The sequence below is a fragment of the Ceratotherium simum genome, chromosome X (genome assembly GCF_057802395.1).
Source record: "Ceratotherium simum simum isolate JZ-2026a chromosome X, ASM5780239v1, whole genome shotgun sequence".
In the NCBI taxonomy this organism is placed as follows: domain Eukaryota; kingdom Metazoa; phylum Chordata; class Mammalia; order Perissodactyla; family Rhinocerotidae; genus Ceratotherium; species Ceratotherium simum.
The window spans coordinates 96,713,612-96,740,809 of NC_141940.1; the positions used below are offsets into that span (position 1 = coordinate 96,713,612).

A 27,198-nucleotide genomic window follows, 5' to 3' on the forward strand; every position below is an offset into this window, starting at 1 on the left:
AGACTTTTGTCTGTGCAGTCAGGGGTTGCTGTGCCCGTGACTTCCTGCAGGGACATTTGGCGGCTTTGCAGATAAATAAATGCTCACATTCAGAACGACCAGCCTAGAACACTTTTATGAGCCTTTTCTCCTCCCCAGGCTGTACACAGATAATAAATCAAATTAGCATCCTGAACCTCTGGTTCAGCATCACTTGTCACCAGTACCCCCTGCACCAGGGGTAAGTGAGTTTCGGCAAGGCTGTTCTCAGCTATGATCTGGCCACGTGGGACTGAAGTCTATAGCCTCCTTGGAAATCATCTGATGCTTACATTCTATTGGATTATCTAAATATCCGAATGGTTTTTTTTTAATCACATCCTCTCTTGGGCCACCGGAAAGAGTGGGACAGAACAGAGCACCAGTGGCAGCTCTCCAAATCGCAGATGTGGTCCCACTGACCAGCATCTCAGAGCTGTTGGTTAAGGTAGATGACTGCCTTCCGAGACATGTGACCTCGCAGCTGGTGAGGGCTGCGACTTTGAAGCAAGCTGCACGGATGGTGGTGTTCCTTATGTGGTCCGTGAATTAAAAAATAACCAGTGAGCTGCAAGCCATGCTCCCCCCACCCCATCAGCACTGGCCTGTGGAAGGGAAGCCAATGAGCCATGTTTGGTGGGTGTACACTCCTTCTTTCTTGCTATATGTTCAGAATCACTACAAATGCAGATCCAGGCTGCCTGATCCTGAGCAGAAACCTACAGAGAAGGAACAGGGTGGGGAAAAAAGGGCTGAGACCAAGTAAAAGCTGCTTTGGGTGTGTGCCCCAGCAAGTTCAAATGCTGCCAGGCTGATTGGCTGGGGGGTAGGGGTGGGAAGCTAATATATTTTTAAATAAGAGTTTCCTGTTACCTGCAAACATTCAAAAAACAACTAGAGATTTTATTAAGGTAAAACAATCCTCTTAGAAGGAACAATGGTTGGGGCTGTTTTCTCTAAAATCACTTGCCATCAATGATTCTGTCAATCATTTATTCAGACACCCATTCATTCCACTAATATTTTTTGAGTGCCTATGCGCCAGCCACAAAGCAACACGCAAAATACATAGCCTTCAGGCGAACTCTAAGTTTTGTAGGTGGGTCTGTACTTTTGATTCCAAGGTGAGCTCTACAGCATAATGTGTAGCCACCCTTGGCTCTGGGAGACCTGAGTTCAAATTCCCATTAAGTCATTTAACTAGCTGGGTGACTCTGAGCGAGTTACTTAACTGACCTTTCTCTAGGCCTCAGTTTCTTGATCTGTAAAGTTGGAGGGCTTGTGAAGCACTCAGCAAAGAGCGCGGAAACGGGAGCTGCTATTGTTTAGCGCAATACCTCCAGCCCACTCCAGCTCTGCTCGGTGCCACAGTCCACCGCTTGGTGGTATTTCTGAGGCTGGCCAGGCCCTCTGCTGCTGGGCCGTGACCCTGGAAATCGGGTCAGACACTAGTCAAGGCGGCGTATGTGTGTGAGTGTGTGTTGGGGGGGAGCTTTCTTTGCGGGCGGCTGCTCGAGTTTCCCCAGGGCCTCCGGAGAGTCTAAAACTCACTTCGGAGGAGAGGAAGGATCATGAAGTGGCTCTTTCGATCTGAGACACCCCCTCCCGGAGAAATCACTCCCTCCCCCCAGCCCAGCGCAGAGTGAAATCTTAGAAGCTGCTGCTGCTGGGTTTGAACGGAATGCCGGAGTCGGTGGAAGCCGGAGCTGGTCCGCCCGAAGGTCAGCGAGTTGTTTTGAGTTCTCGTACCCGGAAGGGGGGGGGCGGGTAGGGAGGAGAGGACGCCAGGGCCCGAGAGACCCCGCGTCAGAGCAGAAATTGTTTGTGCTCCGGAACAGGCAGCTCAGCGGAAGCCGCGACGGGGGCGGGTCACGTGCGGCGGTGGCGGCGCAGCTGGCGGGGGAGCTAGGCTGGGACAAGGGCCGGGCCGGGCGGGGGTGGCGCGGGGCGGCGGCTTTCGCAGCCGAGGGTGGAACCGGCGTACCCGGGGCGCTGAGAGCGAGCGGCGCCCCGAGCCCGTGGCGCGGGAGGCGCGCGAGTTATGGAGGGGCTGGTGTGGGAGCCAGAGTGCTCGGAGCTCCGCGTGGTGCCGCACAGGCGGGACGAGAAATTGCCGGGGGGTGGCGTGGGGGTGCGGAAGCGGTCCCCCTAGGCACGAGTGGCGATAGCGGGACCGACGCGGAGACTGCTCGGGCGGCTGAACCCCGAGAATGGAGGCGCCGCTCTTGTAGTCGCCGGCCTTGTTTTCTTCTTGCACGCAAATCCCGGAACGACCGGAACCGCCATCCCTGCTTGCCTCCCAGGGGCTCCCCATTACGCGTGGAGGAGGCTGCATCCAGCAGGGCGACTCCGGGCAGAGATAGGCTAAGGCCGTGGCCAGGGAGGGCTGCCGAGGTGGCTCCGCGGAGGGCGCGAGCTGGAATCGTGGTGCACACCACACACACACACGCCTCCTCCTCCCCCGGAAGAGCGGGCGAGGGAAGGCGCGGGCCATCTCTGGGGGCTCCCCGGGGGTGTGGGAGCCGTTCGGGGCCGCAGAGCAGGAGAGGGTGCTGTAGAGAAACCATCGGCCCCACCTTGAAGACAGGAGTGGCCTCGTGGCTGGGGCTGAGGAGTCTCACGCTTCCCCAAAGTGGCGCGCGCTACTCCGGCGTGGGAGGGAAAGGACACAAACTTGGCCATCCTCCAGAGCCCTTGAGGACGCCTGACTTTGGTATCCCCCCCGAGTGGCCCGAAATGTCCCCCCACCCCGAGTCCACGAGGTTCAGGCCCGAGGCCTGGAAGAGTGGGGGAGTGTGGTCAGGCCTCGGACGGAAAAGCCACCCACATTCCTCTCCGATGCCACGCGGGGAAGTCGGGGAACAGTCGTCTCGCAAAGTTTCCCGCGCGCCCCCCCTCCAGTCGGGGAAGGGGGGCTTTTCCGGAGGTGGGGGCAGGGGAATGGCCTCGGAACCGGGAGTGGTGCTAGTTCCTTTTCCCGAGACCTGGGCGCAGGAGAGGGGCGCGGGCCGCCAGCGTGTTCAAGTCCCCAGAGTGGCAGCGCTTTGCCTGCTGCGACGTCTGCTTGGAGTCGCGGCAGCGGGAGCTGTGCACAGTCTGGGACGACCTGAGACGCCATTTGCATCCCCCCCTCCCTCCTGCAGGTTGGCGGGGGCGGGGGTGTCGCCTGCCGCGGAAGCGTATTCCTCGCAGTGACATTGATTAGATGCTGTGTCGGTACGTGCACAGAATCGGGGTGGGCCTTCACCTCTCCTGTGCGCATACACTGTTGGAAAAGTTGCGGGTTTTTTTCCCCCAGTCGCCGCACAGCTGCTGTCTCCAGGGCGGAATTAGGCGAGCACGTTTGCTCAGCCCGAGGGAGAAAGGATCGCGCCGGCGCCGGGAGGCCGCCGGGCCCGGGCCGCGAAAATCCAGCCCTGGCTTTGCGTCGAGCTGCCGATTGCGGCGCTTACGCGCGCCCGGCCAGCCGAGGCCTGGTTTCCATCTGCCCCTTTTGCCTCCGTGTTAAGTTCGCCGGGGAAAACCCAATGATCCGTGCAGAGCCCCTCGGAGGAGAACCCCATCCCCCCCGGCCGGTTCTGACCGATGGAAAAAATGACAGTATAGGTCAGAGCAGGCTGCCCGCGAGTATTAATGCGGCCGCCTCCGTTCCCGGTGCTTGGGGAGGATGGGCGCCTCGCCAGGAAACCGCCGAAGGAGGAGCCACCAGGGCCGCCTGCCTCTTCCCGGGCTAGAAAACGTGGATTCTTAGAGAGACCAGACAAATGTGGTCAGACGGCTGCTGGAACTTAGCCCATCTAAATACAGGTTGTCCATGTATCTTTCAAGCAAGATCAATCTTTTTTTTTTTTAAATCAAGTACACATTGAATCAGTTAAAAATACTGTGAGATCTGGTTAATTGGTAGATGAGAACCTTGCTCTTTGCCTGGTATTAAACGTGTGTGTAGGAGGTGCCGGGCTGAGCATGATGTATCTTGGCACGGCCCGTGTGTCCTAAGAAGGCGTGGTCCCCTTTGCACTCCATCATCGAGGACTTTTAATGTAACTCTAAAAGGGGATTTATTTTAGTTGTAGTTTCTATTTGGGGGTTGCTTACTCCTTGCAAACTCCTGCCTGAGGTTGTTCGTACTTAGTAGATAGCCCAAGGTTTTGGCTTTTATAGCCCACGTTTTCCTCTTGACTTTTTCTTTTCCTGCGTACGTGCTGCTGGGTGCGGGGAGCACTGCCCCCCCCCCAGACGTGTGCTGCCGCCGCCCTCGGACTCTTGCTTGCACACCACGCGGCCTCGGAGGAGGGGAAATGTGAACTCTCCGGGTGGCGCTCGAGAACTGGAATTCTGACTTAGGGCTGCGGGTTTGTTCCGGAGGCTGGCCAGCAGCGGCTGTGAAGGGGAAGCCCCGGAGGTGACCCTGAGGCTTAGGGAGCAAACCTGGAGGCGCCCACGTCTTTGTCTTTCGCGGGGCTGGCAGCCTGGCACACACAGTTCCGATAAGGATCAACTGAGAGCAGAGCGAGAGCGCACCGCCAACACATTTCAGTGATTAGGCAAACACCCGGCAGCCACGTAAGGGAAAGGCCATTTGCGTTGTCTTTGAAAAGGAAAAGGCTGTCCCACGTAATGAATTATGAGTGACCTGGGAGAGGCCAAGCGGGGAGTGAGTGGCGCCCAGGCCTCCTCAAGGCCCTTCTTTGCCCCAACTCCTCCTCATGGTGCAGGAGACCCCATTTCAAAGGAAATGGAAAGCTTTTTGAAATTAGAAATCCGACTGATTCTGTTTACATAAATAGTGTGCATTTGTGTGTCCCTAAAATGAGGCCTACCAATAGCCCAGGGACTAGGCCTGCCACATGCCCTGGCTAAAGTACACCCCCCTAGAGGATGTGGCTTTTGCCCAGGGCCTCCCAGAACTGATTTATAGGAGGTGGCCTTGAGCCATCAAAAAGGGTGTCCTGGAAAAGTCGACTGCAGGTCTTCTAAACCAGTGCCTTTCGCCCAAGGCCTCAGGAAGAGGGTGGATAATGGTGCCTGAGCCCTGGCAGGAGCTTCCCATTAATCCAGTCTAAATGAGTGCCATTAAAGCCCACGTTCCCCCCTACATCACCACCACACACGCAGGGCTTTAAGGGAAAGTCTAGTCGAGACAGTTTGAGCCCATATTTGCTTAACGTTTTTGTGGGCGATAGTGCCCTTTCCACCCTGTCCGAACCCCTGACTCCATATAGGCCTCCGGGAAGTTGAACCTGGACGTTTTTCTCACCCTCACCCCATCCTAAGGTAAGAGAGTACCAAATCCGTAACAGCAAACACGTTGTAGCACTGCATGCTAGGAGGCGTTCTAGGCGCTTTACGTATTAACTCATATTAGCCTCAGAACCCTATGAATTAGACACTATTATTGGCTCGTTTTACAGATGAGGACACTGAGGCCCAGAACTGTTAAGCGGCTTGCCCGAAGCTGCACAGCTTTCGATAGGTCAGGGATTGCCCCGAGGGAGGGAAGGAGGGAGGGCTGTGCCATCTCTCCAGTGTTGTGTAGTGAAGGCAAGCTGCTTGGGGGTGGGGGTTCCGAGGGGACTGCGGGGCCCCCAATGTGCAAAGAAAAAAGTTACGAGAAGAGAAGGCCCAACATTTGGCCCTTATTTTGCAAAGGAAGGTTCCGGAGCGTCGTACAGAAGCACGTTATTGTGGCTCTGCGCCTGAGAAGGGGTCAGGGACTGCAGTGCAAAGGCCCCTCGCCCCACCTCGCCGCATAGCATCCGGCGTTCACGTCCGCCGGAGGTGACTGGGGGCTGGGGACAGCCGATTGCCGAGGAACTCCTTATCGCCGAGTGTCAGTGGTCGCGGGAGGCGGAGCAAAACCGCCGCCTGCGGGGGCGGTTGGGTCACACCAGTCCCTGGGCTCCAGGCGCGCCCCCGGGCTCCTCCCGAGGAGCTGGCCGCACGCCCGGCAGCGCTTTCCGTAGCTCCGGGCTCCCCTTCGCTTGAGCCGCTAGCCCTGGGCACTGAGCCCCACAGCCGGGGGCTGGAGAGGCCAGCTAGTCAGTCCCGGTTGGGACGGCTGGTTCCGGGTTGCTCACACTCACACTGCCTCCCCTAAACACTCGTCCCCCTTTCCGGGCGCGCGCGCACACACACACAGACACACGGGTTCCAAGCGCGCAGCCCGCCTCCCGGGCCTCCGCCTTCCCTTCCTCCTCTCCGCTCCGGCGCTTCGGAAGCCCGTGGCGGTTGTGTGCTGCGCCAGGGAAGAGTCCGGGTGGAGGGGCCGCGCTGCCCTCCTCTTCCTTAGCGTCCGTGCGCACGCTGGCACCCCTGGGGCGTGCAGCCAGGCCTGTGGATGCCATCCCCCCTCCGGGAGGTGGCCGCAGCTGGCAGGGACCTGTGCGCTCTGTGTTTCATGATGGCCTGGGGGTGAAAGGGGAGAGCCAGGCAGTGGGGCCTGCACGTGAATGGGGCTGGCGATAAATCCCCTCTCTCGCAAAGGCTGGCTCAGCCTCTGGCCACCGCTAGTAGGAGTCTAGCCAGCATCATGTATGGGCTGCAGCTTGACGCCCCTGCGTGCCTGGGCCGGTGGGGGGGGGCGGGGGCGGTCGTGGTCTGAGGCGGCACAGGACCATCAGCTTCTCTCCTTCTCGAGCCTTTACTTTTAGCTCGCGAAGATCCATGGAACCCGTGCCCTCACCACCGCCCCGCCGGGGCCTGCAGAGGGGCAGGCTGGCCGGCCTCGCCGCACTTGCGGGCCTTGGGAGAGGCTCCGTGAGCCCGGGCTGGCCGCCGAGCCGAGGCAGCAGCCCGCGCGCCTGAAGGCAGAACACACGCCTTTCCCGGAACCTTGAAACCCAGGGGAGCCGCTGCCATCTTCGCGTGACGAGCAGCGAGACGCCGGTGATTAAGTGTTTCTTTCCGGCTCCCTCCCCGGGTTGCGGCTCTCCTTTCCACAGGGCTGGAAGAATAAAACCTGGGGAAAAAACACACGACTGCACTCTCCACTCGCACTCCATGTCCGTACTGGTCTCCCAGGGTGCGTCCGCTCGGGGCGCCCTCCGCCCCCCTATACCACGCCTCGCTGAGGATGAAGGCTTTGGGGGTCCAGGGCTACATGCCTCAGTTTCCATCCGCCTTGGCCCAAATCTGGGAGTTTCATGGGGAGGGGGCACAAATTGCAGAAGCCACTTGACCCCCATCTCTTCTCCTCCCATGGGGATTAAACCTTAACACAGGAATCCCCCACCCACACCAGGGACTAATCCTGCCGCCCCTCCTGGGATTAACTCGGCTCACAGGTCCATAAAACGCTTCCGGCGCGGCCAGAGGGTCTGTCTGCAGAAACACTTTAAAATTGTCTTCCCGGGCCTGGAGTCGGAATTGACCCGGTGGAGGGAAGTGAGTAAACAGACAGTTGTAAGAGACGATCCGTGCGGTTTGCAGGCTGTAGAAGGAACTGCCTAAAATGTGGACGGTGGGGGCTGCCTCAGCCCGGAGGGTGGCCTGGGTTCCAGTAGATACATCTCAGAAAAAGATGCCGCATTTACTAGATGACATTGATCTAGAGGAGGGTGGATGCAGGCAGGAGCAGGCGGATTTCACCTGGTTTCTGGCCCCAGTTTAATGAGGAAGCCTAGATTCTTGAAACTTATGGCGCTCAGTCTCCTTGTATGTAAAATGGGAATAATACCCTGCCCCTCTCGGGTGGGATGCTGAGGACCAAAGTGTTAAAGCACTTTGTAAACGGGGCATGATCCGTCCACTTCACTGCGATTAACGTTCAGTCTCTTACCCTAAAAAACAGTGATTTGCTGATTAAAAAACGAAACAAAGTAAAAATCAGCCCTTCCTCAAATCCATGCAGGAATGTACGAGATAAACGGACTCCAAAAGCAACTTAATATTTTGAGCCTCCTTTTCTTTTACGTCCCTTCAAATTAAGTTTCTGAAGTAATGGGAGAATCTTTGGAATGTGCTACGAAAACTCCCTGTCAAAAATTGGGGGTTGGGGGGGGAAAGACCTCTAAATTGGGTCAAACCACATTCTAAGGAGAAGAAAACTGGATGAAGAATATAAATTCGAAGTAGCTTTCTGGCTCTGTACCTGTCTGTTAGTCTGGAGAACAAATACCATAGCCACTCCATCCCCCAGGACCCCGGAAGTAGGCCCCGACTCAGGCTTGGTCAGCTAAGTGCGAGGTGTTCGGAGTGGGAACAGGGACGAAGGGCAATAATGTGCTTAAAATGAACATCAGAAGAAAGACCTAGGCCTCCTTCTGCGTCCTGAAGGTCCAGAGCTGCTACAACTGTGTGGGAAGGAGCGTCCCGTGACCTCCTTCCCCGCAGATGGACTCACGCAGCGTGACCGGCCCCAGGTGGCTCCCAGGCGCGCTGGGTATGGAGGCCCAGGTTGCGCATTCACATTGCCTCGCAGATTGCTAGTTGGGGCCTCTGGCTAGACCGCCTACGCACCTTCCTCTCCCCTCCCTGGCCTGAGGCCTCCGGGCAGGGTCAACTCGCCTCCGCTCCACTGCCCCCCGTGCTGCGCCCTCCCCTCCCTGGCACCCAGCCCGGATCCTGAGGCCGCCCCCACCCCGCAGTCCTCGTTCTTCCCCTCGTGATTCATTTAGCAGCGGTGCAGAAAGCCTGTTTACCTCTGCAGCCCAGGGTGACTCGATCTGCGTAAAAAGCCCTAACGCCAGCGCCGACCAGTAGGGGGGGATTGTCCTATAGATTATTTCTCCGCCTGGGTTTCTTTTTTTTTTTCTCAAACGAGAAGGCTTGGTTGGAGAGGGGGGTGGGGTGGCGTGTTGCTGCTGTTTTTAAAACACCGTATTTGAAAGAGAAACAAAAGCCACACAAAAGCCGTTTAGGAGGTACCAAGGCAGTTTTTACATATAAAAAGTGCAGCGAATACCAAAGGGCCCCCAGCAGTGATAAACTGAATGGTTGGCCGATTTCGACAATTAGCAGTTAATCTGTTATCTGCGATCTGCAAACAAGTTTTGAGGCTCGAAGGACACCGAATTCCTGTTCCAGTCGACGGCGTTGTGCTCGGATCTGTCGGGCACCTCCGATGCCCTCGGTTTCTCTCAGTGCGAATCCAGCTGCTGCAAACATGGGTTTCCCGGGTTGGAGGACAGACTGGAGCCATAGAAAATTCACTTGGGCAGCCGAGGAGCCTTCGCCTGCATCGCCCCTCGGGCCCGAGCTTGTCTGGTCTGGTTCAGATTTCTCCAAATTGGTTTACTCCCTAATTTCGCAGACCCTCCTAATTTTGCACGTAGTAGACCTCCAACAAATGTGGAATGAATGGCAGAAACTAAAGTGAAACTCTCCCCCTGGAAGGCAGCCTGGTTCGCGGCCTCGCCCTGGGAACCCCACTCCGGTGCCCAGAGGCCCCTGGCAGCAGCCGCAGCCTGCGCGCAGCTTCGCCCTGCGCGGGCTGGGGCGGGCGGGGGAGGCCGGGAGGCACGAAGCGCCTGGAGCCTGCACGATGATAAATATTGCGCAGACAGCCCATAAATAATTTGCATTATGTTCAGCTGACAACGCAGGGCGATTAATTTTAATAGCTACATATTTGCCTGGGCTGCTGCTTTCGTAGGCCCGGTAACGAAAGGCGAGAGGCCGCCCTGGCTTCGTGCTCGCAGTCCCGGAAGGCAGCCAGGAGGTGCGGGAAGGCCCAACGCGGCGTCTCCTCCAGGCGGCCCCCCGGGGAGTCCCAGCCCCTGGGCTCCCCCGCCTCGCCCTCCGCGCTGCGTAGGGGTGGGGTGCGCGCGCGCCGCCGGAGCACCCCCGGGGCCTCGAGCAACAGGAGCCACCATAATGACAGTGCACATTTGTCTGTATGGGGAGAGCCACTTGTGGACCAGGAGACCCTCCCCGGGGCGATGCGCCCCACCCGGACCAAGGCCGGAGTGAACTCCGGAGGGGATTTCACGTTCCAGTTTGGTGGAGGTTGGGGGGAGGCTGCTGGTGTTAGCCGCCGCCAACTCGCGGGTAGGCCCCAGCGCGGCAGAGGCTTTTCCGCCCTCCTGACCCCGGCAAGGGGCAGAACAAAGCCCAGCTGCCCACGCGTCCTCTCCGAGCGCGTCCTGCGTCCCGCGCCCCGCGGGAGGCCCCCCTAAAATGCTTCCCGAGCTCCTCGATTAAAAGGACCGCACACATGAAGGACGGAAGAAAGGGTTTGGAGGAGCTCTTAAAAAGAGGGGGCGGGGAGGGGAGCGCAGCGAGTAAGGACGCGGCGCAGCGGCCGCCGCGGTCCCGTGGTGGCCGGGTGCGCGCGTGTGCGTGTCTGTGTGTGCGTTCAGATGACAAAGCCCCGCTGCCGCCAGCAAGCTCCTGGCTGCCAAAGCAATGGTGGGGGAGGGGAAGGGGAGGGGGCGAGCCAGCGCTCGCGTAGGTAGCGGAGAATCGAAGCTTCCCGGGAGAAAGAGTTCATTCATGAGCTGGAGGAGGCTTCCTGGCCGGGCCAGGTGGAGCCTCCTGAAGCCAACACCTGGGTATTTTCCTTGTTGGAAAGGGGCAAGCGCATCGATCGTGACCATATTTTAATTGCCTTTCGCAAAGGTCATCTCTAATTATGAGTTGCGATGAGGGTAGCCCTTTATTACCTGTGTGTGTGTATGTGTGTGTGTCGCCGCTGAGACAGTGCGCCCAGGTCTTATCGAAATGCCAATCCGAGGGTGTCCGTGCGCGCCTGCGAGGCGGTCACGACGTGCTGGATCCACGCAGACAGACCAGGCTGCGTGCACAATGAAAACCGAGCAGGCGGCGAAGAGCCGCGCAGACCCACGGGTTTTCTTTTTAGAAACGGTGGTGCGAAGAGACTTGACAATAATAACACGCAGCAGGGTTAAATCTGGGCGGGAATAAGAAAATGCATTTTCGTTTCTAGAACCGCGGTCTGTGTTTAACCCATCCGATCCCCCAAGGGCTTTTTGTGCCCGCGTGGAGTCCCGCGCAGGGACAGGTGCGGGGCACAGAGCGGCTCGGGACTGCCTGATGACGTTCCGGGATAGCCACCTTATTTCAATATTAATCTCTTCCTTTAATTCAGCATGGTTGTCAGTTACAGTGACGTGGAATCCTTAACGATGTCTGTTTTATGGGAAATGATACCCGGCTCGTTGAAAAGGAGAAAGAAAACGTTGAGGGGTTTTTAACTTTTAATAGTCTGCATTTCTGCGGAAACCCTTGAGGCAGAGACCTATTTTGTTGAGGGACCTATTTGTCTGAGGGAGAAGAGCAGTTGGGAAGGTTGTTGGAGGGTCAGGGGTTCATGGGAAGATATTTTGGAGATGAGGGAGCGGAGATCAGTGAAGAGTTGTTGGTCAGGGGTGGGCAGCAGCCACTCTGAACTTGACTTTCTCAAAGGAGCCTGGCATTTCTGAGCTACTATGCTGTTTTGGAGAGTCCCGCCTGGCAGGACCAGAGGCTGGGGTCAGGAGCCTTGAAGGGTTTTGTACCGGCTCTGCTTCCTGCCTGCCCCCTACACCTGGCCTCCTGGCCTCACCAGCAGCCAGCTCTGCCCGGAGGAAGGCAGAGCCAGATGACTGGTCCAACCCCCGAGAGACTGCCTGGCTTTCTCCTCCCCTGTAATCAAAACCAGATGCACTCAAGCGCCTTTCATCAAAGGAAGCCCGAAGCCCTTTAACAGGCTTCAATAAAAGCCTTGCTAGGGCCTACCAGCCTGCTCAGTGTCCAGGCCCCTGTGCCCATTTCCCAGCTGAGGAAGCCTGGGGCTGCAGTCAGAGTCTCTCTCTTCCCCTGGGACCCCAGAGGCCGAGGACCTCCACCTGAACAAGGTAGCTTCTCCAGGCAGGTAGGGTGTCAGGATCCCTGCCAGGTGTGTGGGTGCAGACCCCGTTGACAGGAGAAAAGAGACAGGCATGGGAGGGAAGCTGCCAGCTAGTGCCTAAGGAACGACAACAAGACCGGCCTCGTGAGAAGAAACCAGAGGGGCTAAGAGAAGAGAGGTGGGGTGGAAGGGCAATGATGGTCCAGACATTCAGAAGGGCTCCCTGGTACTTAGACTATCCCGCATTCAGAACCCCTATCCCCCTGTATTGCAGTGTTTCTGTCTCCCCAATAGCCCACAAACTCTCCAAGGGCAGAGACCATCTTTTTTATCTTTGCAAGCCTGGCACAGGCCTGGCACAAAATATGTGATCAAAATGTTTGGGAGATCACAGGTTTGGTGGAAAGCTCAGGAACAAGACACATCTGAGCTGAAGATGGGAGCTCTGCCCCAGTGGTTGTATAAACTTTTTGAGCCTCAGTTTCCTTATCTGTAAAATGGGCATGAGAATGCCTACTTCACAAGATTGGGGAAAGAGTAGGTGAAGTAATTGCATGGAAAGCACCAGGAAAGTAATAAGAAGATTTTAATAAATGTTGTGCCCTTGTTCTTGAAGAAGTGAGGGAGGGTTTGGGCTGATATTGTTTGAAGTGAAGGAAGGAACATTCGTGTAAAACCCTAGCTGGACACAGGTCTCACTGGCCTGGGATCTGGGTCAGAAGAGAGAATTGCTTCTAAAATGTGTGTTCCAGTAGCCCTGTGAACTGGAGCCCCAGGACCCCACTGTCCAGCGGGGGCAGGCAGCCCCAAAGCTGTGAGCTCGGGGTGCTGTGCCAGCCTTTGGACTCAGGCTCTGGGGAAGGGGCAGGTCTCAGGCCCTTGGGCTCTCTTGTGCAGGGCTGACTTGTGGCTGAGCCCTGGTTGTGCACTGAGGGCCAGGCCGCCTGAGATGAGTGGCTGACAGATAATCCCAGTTGGTACTGGCTTTCTGTGGTCAGGGGGAGAATTGTCCCTCCGGGCTTGACCTCTGCTCCTGTTTCGTGGCTGTATTTTATCTTTGGCAAGTTCATCCCTTGGCAGGGCAGGAAGGGGGTGTTACGTACTTCTTTTTGCTGCTGGTCCCATTCTGGCCTGTTCAGTAGCTCCCCACCGTTCACCCTCCACCCCTCACACAATCCAAAATCCTGTTTTTCTCCACATTGCAGATGATTTGTTCTTTTCTCCTGCTCCCTGGTTGCACTGGTTGTTGGGGGTGGGGGTGGGGGTTAGGACCTGGGCTCCCTGCATTCCCCTCCTCAGTCCTCTGCATTCCAGATGTCTTGCAGCTCCTCCCCAGGTCTGCCCCCAGCTCAGCACTTCCCCTGGAGGGTAGGCTGTGGGTTTGGGTCAGTGGACTGCCTGGGCATCAGGAGCCTGTGAGTGCCTGCCTTGGGGGGTGGGGGTAATCATGGGGGAGGGGGAGGGGGGCCAAAGGCACTGCTGGGTGATTCTGTGGGTATGGCTTAGCAGATGTGACTCTGACTATTGTGAATGTAAATGCATGTGTCTGGAGTGTGACACAAATGGGGTAGTTGAGGTCAGGGAAGAAAAGATGTGAGATGGTGGAGGAATTGCGAAGAAAATGAAGTAAGCTGACACTCCGTCCATATTGCATCCTTCTCATCCATGGCATGAGAACCTTCAAGAAGAGGCAAGGTGGGCTTGCCCGGCAGTGTAGCGGTTAAGTGCACGTGCTCCTCTTGGGCGGCCCAGCGTTCGCAGGTTCGGATCCCGGGCGTGCACTGTCACACTGCTTGTCAAGCCATGTTGTGGCAGCGTCCCATATAAAAGGGAGGAAGATGGGCACGAATGTTAGCTGAGGGCCAGTCTTCCTCAGCAAAAAGAGGAGGATCGGCGACAGATGTTAGCTCAGGGCTAATCTTCCTCACAAAAAGAATAAATAAATAAAAGAAAAGAAAAGAAGAGGCAAGAAAAATGGGAGAGAAAAGCATAGATGGGAGAGCAAAGCTAGCCGGGTGGAAATGCTTGGTTCCTCTCTCCTGCCCAGTGAACTGGCTCCCTCGTGCAGCCAGTGTAGATCAGGAGGGAACAACAGATAGCGTCCTTTCAACCGGATCCTGTAGCGGAAATGTGACATCCGATTTGAGGAGGCAGGTCACTGTCCTGCAGGGATTCCATGAAGAACAAGACACCGTGTCATCAAAGGGGGAGGATTTGGATCTCGATCAAAAATGTTCTGCCCTCCACACTTCTGTTTTTAATCCATCTCACCTTCTTCCGTGGATTTAGCTATGTGTTATAAAACTGATCTTCCTGACTTACTATCCGGAAAAGAAGGGTGTTAGCGTGTCAGCTGCAAGGGAGCTAGGTCAGAGGCAATTGAATTCTGCTCGTGGACTCTGTGGGTCCAGAATTTGGGGTGGACTCAACAGCTAGGGGCTGGAATCATCTGGAGGCTGCCTCACCCACGTGTCTTGCTGTTGGCTTGGACCTCAGCTGTGTCCTGTAGCACAAACACGGACTCTGCATGTGGCCTTCTTGTGGTATGGTGGCTTAAAGGTAGTAGGACTTGAAGTTACATAGTAGCAGTTCAGGACTCCAGAAACAAGCATGCCAGCAAACTGGCATCATTTTTACTAAATTCTACTGGTTACAATGAGTCACAAGGCTACTCAGATTCAAGGGGGTGGGACACAGACACCACCTCTCATTGGGAGGAGCGTCAAAGAACTTGTGGCCCTTGGGGGAAAAAAAAAAAAAAGCTATGCCAGGCACTCTTGAGAGCGAAGCTTAATTAGCAGTGGCTCTAAACAGAATAGTCTACGTTATAATAGGAGCTTGTACCCTCAAGAGGCTGCATAAATTATATGGGGGATGGGGGAGGCAGAGAGCTAAAATTAGGCCAGGGTAAAAGAGCCATAAAGCAAATATGGATTTTATGAAAAATAGAAGATATCAAAGTACAGCTCTGTCTGCGAGCTTGTGAAGTGTGGGAAGGACTTAGGAAGGATTGGGTGGTGGGATCGGATGGGTTTTAGGCCCTTCGGCATTGGAAGGGAAAGCAAGTAGTGGACAGGACTGGCAATCTGTCAGCCACCATTCTTTGCCCGCCATCTTGGAGGGATCTGGGGTAACCCTTCATTGCTCCAGGCCGCGTTATTTTCACCATCTGCTTACAAATCCTCCCAGTTTTTTTCAACATACAGATATCTTTATGTAGCACAGAGCTAGAAATGTAGTCAATGCATTTTCTAAAATAAGTATGGAAAAAATAATATATTATTCTAATAATGAATTACTCTAATACTTAATGTTTGTCTCCTGCCCCCAGGCGTGGTTTTAAGTATCCAGCATGGATAGTGTTGTGACTGAAAGGGACTGGGTACATCTCTAGGGCCCCAGGTTCCCATTATCCTTGTCTCTAACCCCTGAATGGGGAGTTTGACTTCTAATTTCATGCTAGGGGGTTCACAGGCGACATAATTGTATTTGCCTCTGCCTTTGATCTGCTATTTGATCTGCTATTTCATTGTGGCTCGACTAGGAGACAGAGATAGAAACGTGGTGGAAAAACATGATTTTGTTTTGCTTTGGAATTGGCAGTTATTATTTTCTCTGGCTCCCTTAATGTGACACACCTTCCCTAAATTTGAAATCTAATCATTTTCCCGTTTTTGAAAATCCAAAAGGCATGTGCACCCTCTGGCCTGCTTTCCTTTTCACTCATGAAGATTTAATTTTCAGCAAGGCTTTGGGGCATGATGCTCATGTTTTAGATCTCAATGAAAATTGAAGTCCCAGAGTTAGAAGAGAACTCCTGGGTGAACTCTGACCTACCTGTCCCTTTCCTGACCTCACTTCGACTTCCCAGGATGTACTTGGTTCCCCCCAGCCTCCCTTCAGGTGATTTGGGTCTGCAAGGGACGACTGTTTCTATGCTGGAAACCAAAGAAACCCAGATTCAGCAGGAACCTTGTGGGTCTGAACCAAGCAACGTGCAGAGTGGCCCCTGAAATAAGCTGGCTTCTCAGGCAGGGCCGCCATGTCAGGTTGTGCAGTTTGTGCACTGCACAAAGGTCCCTGCCAAGACAGGGAGTGAGGGTTGGAATTCAGGCCCAGGAGTGGCACCTTTCTCCAATTCTCACAATGTCACTGAGTAGGCTAGTAGCAGTTCTGTTCTCAGGGCAGAGGAGAAACAGATTCTCTCTGTGATCAAGAAGAAAAGAGATGGTGACACAGGGCAGGACAGAGGTCAAAAGGGCATCTTGGAGCAGAGTGGGCCAGCCTAAAGGCTGCAGACCAAGCCAGTGTTGACCCAGCAGGTTGGAGCAGTAGGCCCATTTACTCACTCTCTGTTTTGTCACTTCTCATCTGCAGGGTCCAGTGTTCATAAATTACTGGGTCCTTCCTAGCCTTTATTTGGAGTAAAAAAAAAAAAAGATAGGGGTGTCACCCTACCTATGTGTCTTGTTTAGCCAGCAAGGTGGGACTTCGGTGTGTGTCAGAGGGTATATTTCCTTTGGTTTTGAATGTGAAGCTTTTAAGGGATGTTGTTAACTGCAGGCCTTTAGGTACTGAGTGTAGGCATTTGAGTGTAAGACCCTAACAGGTGGTGCAATTGAGTTTGACATCCTAACAAGTTACCTGTGAACTAAAATTCACACTAATGTGTAATGGATGAAGATAATTTGCATTTAAAAGTGGAGGATCATCCGGAGAAAGCAATTCCTAATCAAAATTAAGCAACTCCAAAGAGGGACTTTTCTGGTGTCAGCAATAGGCTGGTAGGGGAAGCCTTTGGAAGCCTTCTAAATAAGCCCTGGAAGGCTTACTCTTGTTCATTTCTACAGTGGACGGTATCAGTATTCGGAATTGCATTAATACTGGGAAAGGAATTTTCACAGTAAAGCCATAAATGGCATCTCTTCTGAGAAGGGCAAATTTAGCTGGCTTGCTGTTCCCTTCTAACCAGGAATGTATAGGCCAGGAGCCCCAAATCCATTCACCTCCATCCCTGTTTCTTTCCACACTTTGGGTCATTTCAGTTGGGTATGTTGAAGGAAGATAGTTTCAAAGGACATTAGTTATATCATTGACTGTTTGGGAGTTCTCAGAGTTTTATTCTTCGAAGTATGTGTATTTTTGTTGCCTCCCCAAAGCCCCAGTACATAGTTGTATGTATTCTAGTTGTAAGTCCTTCTAGTTCTATGTGAGCTGCAGCTACAGCATGGCTACTGACAGACCAGTGGTGTGGTTCTGTGCCCGGGAACTGAACCGGGCCATGGAAGCGAAGCACGCTGAACTTTAACCATTAGCCCACCAGGGCTGGCTCAGTATGTGTGTGTTTTTAATTAAAATAATTTGTATTTTTACAAAGGAATATTTGCCCAAAGTTTACAAAGCCAAATAGTATGTAAAGGCTTGGTGCAAAAAAGCAGTCCCCTGTGGGTAGCCCCCTCCCTTGGTTTGCCTGTTTCTTCTGGGAGATACCATCATATTGCTAAGTAATATGTAGATGTGGCCTTCTCTGAATCATCCATAGTGACTATCATCTGCTGACCTCCTAGTATGGTAGAGGAGGATTTTAGTTCTCTGCATCATGCTTCCCCACCCCCATTCTCACAATAGGGCTATATCATAATTTCGTATTAAATTCATATTCAGTGTTTACTTTGTGACCACATATATATTGTTTATTGCTGAGGCAAATGAGCTTCAGTGATTGCATTTCCTTTCTCGTACGATTTTTTTTTCCTGGAGTTAATAATTGCCTCGTTGTTTTATTTGCTTAATTTTCTTTGACCTATGACTAATTTTCCCACACTCTCCAACCTCTGTACAAATCATCTTGGGACAGTTTTCTGCACGTTCCCATCTTAGAGACCATCTGCAAATAAGCTCATCTTTTTTCTGTGTGTTTCTTTTTTTAATTCCTATGTTCTTTAAGTCTGAAACGTTTTTAGAAGTTTCTAATCTTCCCTTTAGTTTTATTTTCTAGAACTTTTCTTTTTATAAAGTGTAGTGGGAGTTTTACTGATTTCAAACGGGGGTATTGTGTTTTAATGGAAAATTGCATCTCTACCAGCCAGCTAATGCCAGGAGCTGAGAAATGAATCCAAAGTTTCTGATTCTTGGTATTTTGCTTAGTTTAAATAAACTTTCACCATTTTTCCTAAACATCAACCTTTCAGAAGTGATGACTGTTATTCCCTGGAACCCTGGAACTATCCAGTGTTAGTAAATTTTTATCCTCCTCCCCTCTCCTCTCCCAGAACTGATTCTACATTTTTAGAAGTAAAGGTTATTTTTAAAATAATTAATTGGCCCTTTCCCAGGCCATTTACCGCAGGATTCATGCCCCTTGTTTACATTCATTTCGCGTTGCCTTTTAATTGTGTTTAGTTAGTCATTTACAAGTCTGCCTTCCCACCTAGACTGTAAATTACTTGAGGGCCAGGGGTGCTTTTTTTAAAAATTCACTTTTGAACTTAGGACTCCCCTAGGACACACAGTGCCTAGCTCTTAGCAAGCTCTCCATAAACGCATGTCAAAAAGTGGACATAGAGTGACAATCTCCAATCAAGATCCCTTCCACAGAGGTAACTTTCAAATCCTCTCTTGCCCCGAAAGCGACTTAGAAACCCCTTGAAGGGTGGGGACAGTGCTGCAGGCCGCGCCCCCCGGAGCTGCCTCCGCAGGTGGCAGCCCCGTGGGGGACAGCAGCCCCGGTTCCGGGGTGCGCGGACGGCCGCTGTGCGCGGAAGAGGTGGTAAAGCGTTGACTCTTGCAGGAGGCCGGGAACAAGAGGTCGTTTCTCGGGATTAAAATCCGCTCTGGCGATGCGGCGACGGGCGACACAGGCCGTGCTTTAAGCGAGAGAGGCCGCCCGGGCCCGGCCTCAGCCGCACGCCGCTGCGCGGAGGGGGCTCCAGCGGGAGCGGGCGCGGCGCCTCGCGCGCCCCCGGCAGCCTGGGAACGCCCGCGCGGCCGCCTGGGCCCGGCCTGCGGCTCTGCCGTCCCACCGCCGGGGGCAGCGCCGCCCGCGCCGCCCAGGCTAAGATGGCGGCCGGCGTGCAGCCCGCGCCCGGGGGAGAGGCAGGCAGCAGCCCCTCGGGAGCCGGTGCGCGCGGCCGTGTCCCCTCCGGGGGGAGGCCGCTCCTCGGCCCACAGGGACCCCTGAGGACCCGGTCCTGCGACCTCCCCAGACAGGCTCCCTGCCAGGCGCCCTACCTGGACGGACCTTAAAGGGACATTTTATCCCCCATCTCCCCCAGACTCCTGTTAGGAGGAGGTATGCACAGGCCTTGGCTGAGGATGACTGCCAGACTACACACGGTGGACAGAGGACCAGCGGGTACCACTGGGTGCAGGCCTCACACCCAAGCGGTTTCTTCCGGCCTTGGTAGCCTGGCCAATAAGCCTTGGAACACCTTTGGTGCACAATTCCACAATACCAGTGACGGAAGGTAGGGGATCACGCCTGGTTAAGACACAAGGCCCAGGGGACCGGCCCCGTGGTTTAGCGGTTAAGTGCGCACGCTCCGCTACTGGCCTACTGGCGCCCCGGTTCGGATCCCGGGCGCGCACCCACGCACCGCTTGTCCGGCCATGCTGAGGCCGCGTCCCACATACAGCAACTAGAAGGATGTGCAACTATGACATACAACTATCTACTGGGGCCTTGGGGAGAAAAAGGGGGGGAAAAAGGAGGATTGGCAATAGATGTTAGCTCAGGGCTGATCTTCCTCACCAAAAAAAAAAAAAATACATTAAAAAAAAAATACAAGGCCCAGAGCTCTTGAAATCAGGAATGTCTTGGAAGGTCTGGTACATCTGGTTGTGAAATCTATATTATCTAGTAAACGCTACAGAATGTGTGCCGCCCATCACATTTGCTCTGACATCGGTATGTGCACTGTGTAGGCTGCCTTCCTCCTAGGACACTCCAAAACCTGAGGTCCAATTTACTAGAAATGGCATTGATGAATGCGGTGCATTCTGACTGATCTCGACTCGGGCTCAGGCTGGGAGGTCAGAAGGGCCCCCCTAGGGAGCAGCTGATGCAGGTAGAATCACAATGGTAGGAACAGAGAAGTACCCGGAAAAGCTTCCATTGCCCTTTGTAAACTGCGGGCTGACACCTCCCACTGGTTCAAGGTTCCATCCGAAGTTTGCATGTTGCTTATCGGCTCAGCGTGAGAGGCTCAATGTGAACTTTTTGGTTTTGTTTGGTGAAATAAAGTCGTTCTGCATAACGTTTGCACCGGCTTGTATTCTTATGGAGAACACTTCCTCCATCCACCCAGGTAGCAGCCACACCAGCCTTTCCTTGCTTCTGCAGCCCCTTTTTTAATTACCTCTTTCTTGCCCCAGTTTACGCAACGCACCCCCCCCCCTTTGTTCAAGTACAGCAATAAACCCGAGACTGGGCTTAATCCTCCCTGGTCCTGACCTTCCCTCTAGCAGGTCTGGAGCCTGCCGGGTCCTCCTGGCCCCCCAACTGATTAGGGCCAAGGATGCTGCTTGTGTTTATGTGTGTTTTCTCTCCTCTGCACACTTGTTGGTACTTTTCAGACAGACTGCTTCACCAAAAAATAAATCGTATACAAGAAAAAGTTCAAAGCAGCCCTAGGAGCCAGGCCTCCACGAGCTAGGGGTCATCCTGCCCCCGAGCCAACCATCCCATTTCTAAACTGTGGCCAGCGCCGACGGGTTACCGCTGACCTTGCGCCCACCGAATTCCTCTAGCAGCGCCAGCTCGGGTGGCCCGGGCGCACCCACCTCTAGCCCTGTCCAGTCCCTTGCCCTTTCTGGGAGGCGCAGTAACCATAAATGGCACGACAGGCGGCCAGCAGAGCTTATTCGGTGACGACTCCCTGGAGACCGCCGCCTCGAGCGACAGGCCCCATCTGCAGTGCAGCTGAACGAGTTAAGCTGCCCCCAGCGTCAGCGGCCCAGGATGGGGCCTGGACGAGAGAGAGAACCAGCGGGAGCTCCGGGCAGCCTCGGCCTCAGGATCCCCCAGTTATAGAGCAGGGTAGACTTGACTCCCTGCTCCCGAAGGGCTGCGTAGGAGGCTGGGAAGACCCCTGTCAGGGGTTGGGGTGGCGACCTCGGAGCGGGGCACAGTGTGAGGCTGTGCTGGGGACCTTGAAGTCTCAGGGGGGATGCGCCCTCAAGGGTCCCCCGGGCGGGGAAGGCGCTTCTGTGCCAAACTAGCAACTAGGAGCGGCAGCGTCCGACTCTTAGACTCCTGCGGGCGGAGATGGACCGACGATACAGGCCGGCAAGGGAGGTGCGGCTCTCTGGCAGCCCTAGGTACCCTAAGATTGTTCGCCACCTCCGGGACAGCCTGTTCCCTTCGTGCCGCCTCTGCCCTTCGCCCTCTGGCGCCGGCCAGAACCTGGGCTGCGCGGGCCACCGCCCCGGGACCGCTGGGCTCAGCCCCGCGCGACCCCGCCTCGGCCTCACAAAGGCCGCGTGCGGCTAGGGCAGACGAGGAGCGGCCACGACTCTCAGATCTTTAATTACGCCCCTACCCTTCCCCCCGCCCCATCACCGGCTTCCAGCCCTTTAATCAATTTCACGATATTAAATATTAATTTCTCGCCAGCCAGGCTTTCTCGGAGGAGGGGGAGGGGACAGGCAGGGCAGCTCGGAGGAAGGGACGGCTTTGTAGGGTGTGACCCGGGTAGTAGGGCGCAGAGGACGCGCGGACTCCTAAGTGACCTGCTCCGGGAACTCGGAGCCACCGGGTCTGCGCTCTGCGGCTGGGGAACTTGGAGAGTTATGAACGCCGGGGTGCAGGCCTCCGGAAGGGGCAGCCAGGTGCCCCTAGAATCCCAGTGTGCTGGGCGACCGCCTCCCGCTCCGCTCCCTGCCCCCCCAGCCCGGAGTCAGCCTCACGCGGGCCCGCGGCGCGCAGCGATGATGGATCGCGCCTGGCGGGGGTGATTTGGTGTTGATCGCACATTATCACTGGCAGGTTGGACTGGTTGCTGATGGACGACTTCTAGCGGCGGCAGCAGCAGCGTCTTCAGACACCGCGCGGGGACTCGCTTGCTCTGCGAGGGTCTCTCTTTCCCCCCCAACCAACCCCTGCCCCACTTCCCGGCGTCAGGAGGACCTGAGAGTCGCAGCGGGGTCTTGCTGCACTCACGGCTGCCCGCCCCCGTCCGGGTCCTGGTGTGGGCCGCAGGCCGGGCGAGGAGGGGAGCCAGGACGCCTCTCCCACTTCTTCCCATTCCTCTGTCCCTTGCCGCCTGCTCTCCCCCTTCCTTCCTGCTTCCCCATCGAAACCGGGAGGGCCTGGGTCATTCTCCGGGTGGTTTCCCCGCCGCCGGGTCCAGGCCGCGGAGGGGCGAGCTCCCCCGCCCCGCGGCCCCCACCCCTCTCCCGGGGCTGGCAGCACCGTGGCGCTGCGGTGCGCCCCTCCTCGCCTCTTTTTCTAAAGTGCCTGCAGATACAAAAGCGGTTTCGTAATGCCTTCCGTCTGCGAGAGCCGGAGGACCTTGGCTGACCTTTCGGAAACTGATTGCAACTGCCTGTTAACAGCCCGTACTGACCGCACCGAGCGGAGCGGAGGACAATCATTTAAGTGACAGACGGCGAGGTGGCCTCGGCTCAGTCGAGCGGCCTGGTTAAGCCCGCCCCGCCCCTCCCCCCCGCGTCCCCCCCTTCCAGCCGCGGGCGCACTGCGGGCTGTGGCGGGCGCTCGGGCGGGCGGGGAGGGCGCGCCGCGCGCGCGTCTGTGTGAGTGTGTGTGTGTGTGTGTGTGTGCGCCCGCGATTACCGGCCGACGGGTTAACCCTTCACCGAGCGGCCGGCCCCTTTGAGGCCGGACGCTGCCGGCTTAATCTGCCATCTGCAAAAGAGGAATAAAAGGGCCGCCTCCGCCGACTTTCCCTGATGGGTAAACTGTCCCCTCTCAGCGTGACCCGGGCTGCGTCCCTGCTGCTGCCGGGGAAAGATCCCGACCGACCCTCGGCTCTTCCGGCACGTCCCCGGGTCCCCTCCCAGCGCTCCCTCCCTCCGCCGCACAGACACCGACACAGGGAACAACACAGGGACAGGGTGAGGGGTCCAAGGGTTCCAGGAGACTCGCGGTGCAGTGGACGTGGGTGTTCCCAGTGTTTTCTGTTTTGGAAACTGGAGAAAGGTGGGGGGTGGGCCCGCATTGAGAAGGCGAGACGGGGGAGGGGAGGCTGGTGACAGGGCACCTCGGGCTGTGCTCGCTCCCTCTCTCGGGAGAGATCGCCAGCTGCTCTCCAACAGGCAGCGCCCTGAAATCTATTTAAAGAGAGGGAAAGGGGAGGAGAACAAAGGGGGAGGAGGGGGACGGCGAGCGGAGCCTGGGCGAGAGCGAGCGAGCAGGGAGGATCCGCCGCTCCGCGGGCACATCAAGCGCTCACATCTGTACACTCCGCGATCGATGGGGAGAATGGATAATATTTGTCAGCTGCAGACCTTTCTCTTCCCGGTTCCTGGGGAGAGGAGGGGGCGAGAGAGGGGGAGGGGCGGGTAGACCAGGCGAGAGAGGCCGCCTCAAGGACAGCGCGCTTCCCGCTGCAGCCACACGGAAACCCAGAGCCATGAAAGCTCGGGGATTTTTCTCTTATTATCATTATTAATTATTTTTTATTATTCCACAGCAGCCAGCGAACGCTCGGCGGCGCCCCTCCCCCGCTCGCCCGCCGCCTCCCTTTGTTGATTCTCAGCTGCGAGCGCGGCGGGCCCGAGCCGCCGCCGCCGCCACCGCCACCGAGCACGATCTGCTCTTGCGCCCTCGGTCGCAGCTGCGGCCCAGGAAGCCGGGGCTGTGTCCCCGCCCCCCGCCCCCCACGGCGCGTCAGCCCCCGCAACCCCTCCCTGCCGCCAGCCACGAGGCCAGCCCAGCCTCTTCGCTGCTTCTCGCTGCGGCTCCGCGTCCCCAACGCCGAGCAGAGGCGCTGGCTGCTGCCGCCCCGAGCCTCCGGCCACGCGGGGGCCTTCGCCACCCCCACTCCCCGGGCGGTTGCATTCTGATGCCGCCGTCCCCACACATGGTCTTCATTTCGCACACTAGCGGCGTGCTTCCTCTCTGCTCCCTCTCCTCGGGGCTTTTCGGAGCGAGGAGGGAGGTTTGGAGGAAGTTAGAAACCCAGCGAACCCAGGGGAAAGGGGGAAAACCCTCGCGCTCAGGCTGAGCTTCCAAGGCGGACGGGAGAGCCCCGAGGCGGGTGGGGCAGAGCCTGGGTGCCCTCCCCTTCCTTAGGTGCAGGAAGGGCGAAGTGAGGGGTGGCAGTCGGGGGAGGACAGAGAGCTAGAGAGCGAGCGAGCGAGCTCCAGGTTTGCTTTCGCACGATGCCCTTGCCCGCTCCTACCGGCCAGGGTAGAACTGACCCGCCCCCTCAGAACGGCACGGCGGGCCTGGGAGCCCATCGGATTAGCGGTCATCAGATGAGACCAAAGACACCCCAGACTGCCCCCCACCTTCCGCGCGGGGAGCTCCCTGAGCCTTTGCCCCCTCCCTCCTCCAAGGTTGAAAGCCCGGAGTTGACGCCCCACAGGCCCGGGGTCCGGGCGCACTCTAGGGGGAGGGGGGGTGCAGAAGTTCTAGTCGGGGTTTACTTATGGCTTCGCGCCCTCCCCCCACCCCCGCTGTCCTCCTGCGATTCCGGGCCAGCCTGCGGCGGCGTCCCCGACTGCTCCGCGGTCCTGGGCAGGGCAGGAAGCTGGCACGGCTGCCGGCTGGGCAGGCGCCACTTGGCCGGGCCGGCTGCTCTCTGGAACTAGCGCGACACCTTAGCGCCGAGTCGGGTTCCCGGGTCTCCCGCTCGGTCATCCTGAGCGGCTTTCCCCCCCCTCTGTCCGTCGTCCTCTCCCCGGAGTCTCCCTGTCTCCGCCCGCCCTCTCAGCTTTTCCCCTCCTTGGTCTGTCTCGGGAGCCCCGTAGCGCAGTCAACCGCCCTTCCCGAGATTCAAAAAGAAGTTTTGTGTTTCCCCGGGGGCAGCAGCCTAATGCTTCCCTTGTTTTCTGGAACAAAGCAGACATTCAGTGGGGAGGGGGCAGGCGCTGACTCCTTCCCCTCCCCGCAGCACCCCGCACCCCTGCAGGTTCAGAACGCTCGCTCCTGGGCCCTAGTGGCCTGGGGGTGGGGTGGGGGCCCTCTTTCCCCAGGCACGGCTACAAAAGCCTCGCCCCCCCCGTCTCTCCCCCCCCCCCCCAGCCTCTGCCGGGAGCCAGAGAGAAGGCGACAGGGTGTTTGGGTGAGGTTCCCAGCCCGGGCGGGGAGGGCGCGCACGCAGCTGTTTACAGTGTGCCTGTGCTGCTGGAAGCTCACCCGGCGCCGCCTGACAGCGTGGGGCACCCGCACGCTGCCAGCTCAGAGGAGGCGCGTAGCGGCGAGCCCTCCGGCACTCGGCCCGAGGCCTCCGCAGCCCTAGGGCCAGGGCGCGCAGGGAAGCTCGAGGTCTCCAATCGCGCCTTCCTTCTCTAGCCCACAGACTGTCCCCACCCCTCCCCAACAATGGCCTGAATCGGGTAGTATATCAAAGGGACTGGGGGGAAGGGGGGAAAGAGCTCACAAGGGGCGCTCAGAGCAGTCATTCCCCTACCAGGGGTAAGTTCTCCGGCCGGAGTGAGCAAGGCACTCCACTCTTGCGTCTCGGAGATGCTTCTCCCTCCGGGTAGCGCCCTGCAGCCCCACCTGCCCCTGCCCACCCGGTCTGTTGGACTCCCTTTCCACCCCATCCCCGGGGGACCGCTGCACTAGCTGTGCCCACGCGCGCCGGGCCTTCTCGTCCGCGCAGCGCTGCCTTAGATCCCGCTCCAGCTCTTCCCCTCTCCCGGGCCTGTGGCCGGCCCCCGGCGCCTCCAGCGCGGCCTGAAACTTGATCCCGTGTCGGAAGGACAGTGTGTAAACACCAGGCGCGCTCCGAGAGCCCGCGGGAGGGGCCGGGCGAGGGCCGCCCGGCCAGCTCCGAGGCCCCGTGCCCCCTCCCGCCTGCTCGCCCCGGGCACGATCGGCGGGGCCGTCGCCTCGCTCTCTGCCTTCCCAGTTGGCTCAGCTAATTGGAGCCACCGCCGCCGCCACCGCGGCGGCCTCTTGTTGAATTTTCTAGATCGCAACCATTCAGTCGTGGCTGCCTGCGGCTCCCCTCCCCCTCCCCCAGCTGTTATCTCAGCCGGCAACTTGTTGGTGGTGGGGACCGTCCCTCCGCTGACCCTGGCCTCGGGGTCCGTGTTCACGCCAGCAGTTCGGGGGTGTTTTTCTGCGGGGCATGGGAGGGAAGGTCGAGTTTTATCGGAACTGTGAGGCTTCGCGCAAGAATCTGAGGCTCGTTGTTCTGGTGAGCTCGAATACTCTCCAGGAGATCCTCTCGTCAGAAAGCCATCGTCTCCGCTGTCTTGCACCAGGAGGTAGTGACAGTCCCGGAGGGGCTTCAAGAACAAATCCACTAGCAACTTCAATTCGTTCCAGGAAAACGTTCCAGAAGGGTGGGGCGGTGGCAGGCCTGAAGATACCCCCTCGCTCCTGCACTGCCCGAAATCCCTCTCTGCATTTGGGACTTGATGTGTATGTAGGTCCTTCATGCAGCAGAGCTCTCCTATACCTTGGGCCTATAGCCCACCCAGATGGGACAAGGCCATTTTCCCTCTTGGTTTGAAGTCCCAGGGGGGACTGTCAGCCTCAGTGGATTCTGGAGGTGCACCTCCCCCAAGCTGGGTCAGCACCAAGCTTGTGCCAGGAGGCCCTCCTGGGCCTTGGGTCCCCCAGCTGAGCCTCCCTTCTCCCTTGGCCAGCTATCTTGTAGCCTAGCCACATGTCCCCGCTAGGTTCAGACTGGCGGGTCTGCATGGGCCTATAGGAGGCCCAGAGCCTGGCCTGATGGCCAAGGTGGGAAGAAGTGAGGCAGTTGTGTAGTGCTGAAGGACTCAAGAAGATGCTGATGATGCTGGAGCAGTTGCTCTCTGTCCAACATCTGCCTTAGAACGTCTTTTCTTCTGAGTGAACTTTTGCTAGTGAATTTCACAGGCCAGGGCCCAATGTTGTAAAAGTGGCTGCACCCCCAGCCCGGAAACACATAAATACACACAGACAAATTCCCAGGGGGCTGGGGCTGGGAACCACCACAGAGGGGATCTGTAGCAGCGGAGCGGCAGCTTTTCCTGTGAGGTTCTGAGAAGGGCGCCTGTTCCCTCCCTTTAATGGTTCTCCGACAACTGTTAGGGAACAAAGAGGCGAGGCCACAGGCTCATTAACTGTCATTTTCCAACACCTCTTTCCTTCCCTTGTAACTTTTACACAGATCGCCACTTTGGGGTTTCCTGAGGTGTCCTCTCAATCTATTTATAACCAGAGCAAAATTTCCAACTCAATCCGTGTTGATTTAAGCTATGATAAAAAG

At 56.8% G+C, this 27,198-nt stretch overlaps 2 protein-coding genes across 2 annotated transcripts in view; one reads left to right on the forward strand and one right to left on the reverse strand.

Annotated features, from left to right (window-relative positions):
- Positions 1 to 1,547: 1,547 nt before the first annotated feature.
- The window catches only part of BCOR (BCL6 corepressor), a 115,696-nt gene continuing 90,045 nt past the window's right edge, over positions 1,548 to 27,198 (forward strand). The window contains exon 1 of the mRNA XM_087426782.1: positions 1,548 to 1,739. The gene's annotated coding sequence lies outside the window, so the exon portion shown is untranslated. The remainder of the gene's footprint in view (positions 1,740 to 27,198) is intronic.
- Positions 1,888 to 6,879, reverse strand: LOC147911949 (uncharacterized). Its single transcript, XM_087426443.1, is given in 10 exon segments — positions 1,888 to 2,028; positions 2,030 to 2,374; positions 2,377 to 2,475; positions 2,477 to 2,550; positions 2,553 to 2,795; positions 3,003 to 3,155; positions 4,221 to 4,401; positions 5,910 to 6,043; positions 6,167 to 6,333; positions 6,704 to 6,879. Coding segments are annotated over 10 exon segments (1,713 nt in total).